The 2,631-nt window shown below is 46.9% G+C and overlaps 1 protein-coding gene across 1 annotated transcript in view; it reads right to left on the bottom strand.

Moving 5' to 3' along the window:
• Nucleotides 1–202: 202 nt before the first annotated feature.
• PNPLA1 (patatin-like phospholipase domain containing 1) overlaps nucleotides 203–2,631 on the bottom strand; it is an 11,161-nt gene continuing 8,732 nt past the window's right edge. The window contains exon 9 of the mRNA XM_009707454.1: nucleotides 203–257. Within this exon, the coding sequence (XP_009705756.1) occupies nucleotides 203–257 (55 nt within the window). The remainder of the gene's footprint in view (nucleotides 258–2,631) is intronic.

The raw sequence follows: 2,631 nt of genomic DNA, 5'->3' as shown, positions 1-2,631 counted from the left end.
TACCAAATAAGCAAGGGTATAGACCTGCGAACAACTCACACCTGCTTTCCTAAATAAGTGGGAATATCTCCAAAGGACTACTGCTGTGGTAGAGCCTGCACACCAGCAAGGCTCGGGCTGGATTAGCAGATTTAACGACAAGGATTTGCCTCTTTATCCATGTGCCCACCAGGACAGTTGCACCACAAGTTGCAAGTCTAGTCTAGATAGCACTCTCCTTAGTATCTAGACTAGAAGCAGAGTCTGACATAAAGCACCTGCAGCCAACACCAGAGACACAGGCATGAGTGGACACGTCTTTGTTTTCATTTGGCTCAGTTGCATGGATCAGGCCCCAGGACTCCCCTTCCCACTGGACCTGCAGTGGGATCTAGCTCTAGAGAGAGCTCCTGCTGGCTTGGGTTGTCTCCAAACTCTCATCCTGTCCACCTCTGGCTTCATGTCTCTGCTGAGTTCGATGCAGACCAGGGTAAACAACAGGACAATGGTATGAGAGCAATATTTTAAGGATATCAAAACCTGCTTATCCTGTTCCCCTCTAGACAACAGGAGGGAGGGAAGCAGCCCTGAGCAGGTTTTTGAATCTGGTTTGTCTCACAAGAACTGCCAGAAGTGTCTGTCAGGTTGACCACTATGGTTTTATTCCCTTTAGGGCCATGCCAGCCACAGAAGAGCATTTATGACCCAACTGCTGCCTTTGGCCCCCGTTCATCTTTTAAAGAGAGAAAGAGCAACTTGGAACCTCGCCTGCAGACACTGAGCTGCCCTGAGCACACTGTGACAGCAATGTCACCAGCACAGCAGGGCCACAACCCCCTTCTATCCCCGACACAAGGACCCCAGCTGATTCCCACGACCCACCTTTAAAGGAGGAATTTCAGGCTGAAGACAGGATCTATTGCAGCTGTTTTGAACTGGGTGCAGCTGGGTTTCCCAGCTTGCTTCCCTAGAGGTGAAAAAAGCTCCTGCACAAGGTGGTTCAAAGAGATGCCAAACTTTGCCTCTATCCATTGCCTCTGGCAAAGCCTCCTTTTGCCGTTAGCTCCAAGCTGGTGCAGAGGAGACAGCACAAGGTGTGCTTGCTTTAAAAGATGAGGGATTTAATAAAGCAAAAGACAGCTGATTTGAATAATGAGTCATAAAATACTTTTAGCACATCTCTGCAGGTTTGGAGCAGGAGGGCTCTGTGCTGTGACCATTTTGGTTTGGGTGTTCCTTGTAGGCTGTTTTTTACTGAAGTTCTACTAACTTTTTATGATCAAGCACCATGCCATGTAGGGGCAGGTGGGATGCACAGGGTAGTTCAAACTATGCTGCTCTTTGTGGCTGAGATTTGCAGACAAATTTAGTAGATTTGGATGTCCAATTCCTATATGAGAATTTTCTTTTGGGGATTTTAATTCCCATTTGAAAAGGGATAGTGTAACTGCCTGAGGCTGGCTGAAATGGTTAGATCCTGCCTGGAGGTGGTGGTGCTTGCTAGGAAGACCGGGAGCCCAGTAGAAGGGTTGTTGCAGAAGTGCAGTATGAGCAAAAGCAAATAATGGGCTGACTGGTCCTGGTCCTGCCCGGGGGGTGGTGGGTGTCTCTGTGCCCTCTCCGTTTTGATCTGTGGCAGGGACCTAGTCACAGTTTGCAAACTGGTTTTGAGCAGCCCAGCTTTGGCTGTGGGGATTGAAAGATGGAAATCCATCCAGGATGGAAGGAAGACAGGAGTAGGTTTTGATGGATCCAATGCAAATAAGCATCCAGATTTCTTTCAGCAAGCTCATTGCAGAGAAAATATTCCCAGGTCATTGATTTCAACCAGAGATAGCAGAACATATTATATCAATCTTTCACTGAGCATTCATGGTTAACTTTGAATCTGTTTACATCAATGCAGCCTTCAGCTATTCCCTACATTCACGCCTACAGTCTCCAGGGCACTTTGGATGAAACTTCCCTCTGAACTGTTTCCCTCTGTGCAATTAAACAGGCTGTTTATTCAAATAAACAGCTTGTGCTGTTGTGATCTGTTTGCCCATTGGGAACCAACAAACGGAGGAGACTCAGTTGGGGTAAAGCCAATGCATCAGCCTCTGATGTGCAAAATGAATTTGAGATGATTAAAAGTGCTGCCAATCCATTCTACCCACAGACCAGCAACACGAGGTGTGTTTGCCTGGACCATACATGGTTTGTAGCAGCGAGTTACAGAAAACTGCATGGAAAGAACTAATGTATTTGTGAAATGTCAGCTCTCCCGGTGCAATAGGAGATACAGTCTGCAAGACTGGTACTTTGAAGCAGGGGGAGGTTAATCTTTAGGTTTCTCTGTCCTTCTCCACAGCTGCAAATTCAGAGGGGTCCAAATGTGCATCTACCTCCACTGGTAGGAGAAGCAGGCCTCCGAGGGTGTATGAAGCTCAGGAATAGCTAATTGGTAAAATAACATCGGGGAACTGGACAAAAATTAGTTCCTGCCCAGTGTGATGCTCCCTAAGGCTTCTCCCTCTGTTTTCTCTTTGATGAATCTCTCTGAAAGTTTTTGAGTGGGAGGAAAATATTTAAAATGTGACGTTTCCTGGCAAATGCCAGCCCTGTAATCTGCATTAAAGCAAGGAGAGGGACACTGCTGGTGACCAGCAA

The sequence above is a fragment of the Cariama cristata genome, unplaced genomic scaffold (assembly GCF_000690535.1).
Source record: "Cariama cristata isolate BGI_N322 unplaced genomic scaffold, ASM69053v1 scaffold10589, whole genome shotgun sequence".
NCBI classification, from domain to species: domain Eukaryota; kingdom Metazoa; phylum Chordata; class Aves; order Cariamiformes; family Cariamidae; genus Cariama; species Cariama cristata.
Note: the sequence above shows the minus strand (reverse complement) of the source record. Positions and strands in the feature narration are given on the sequence as shown.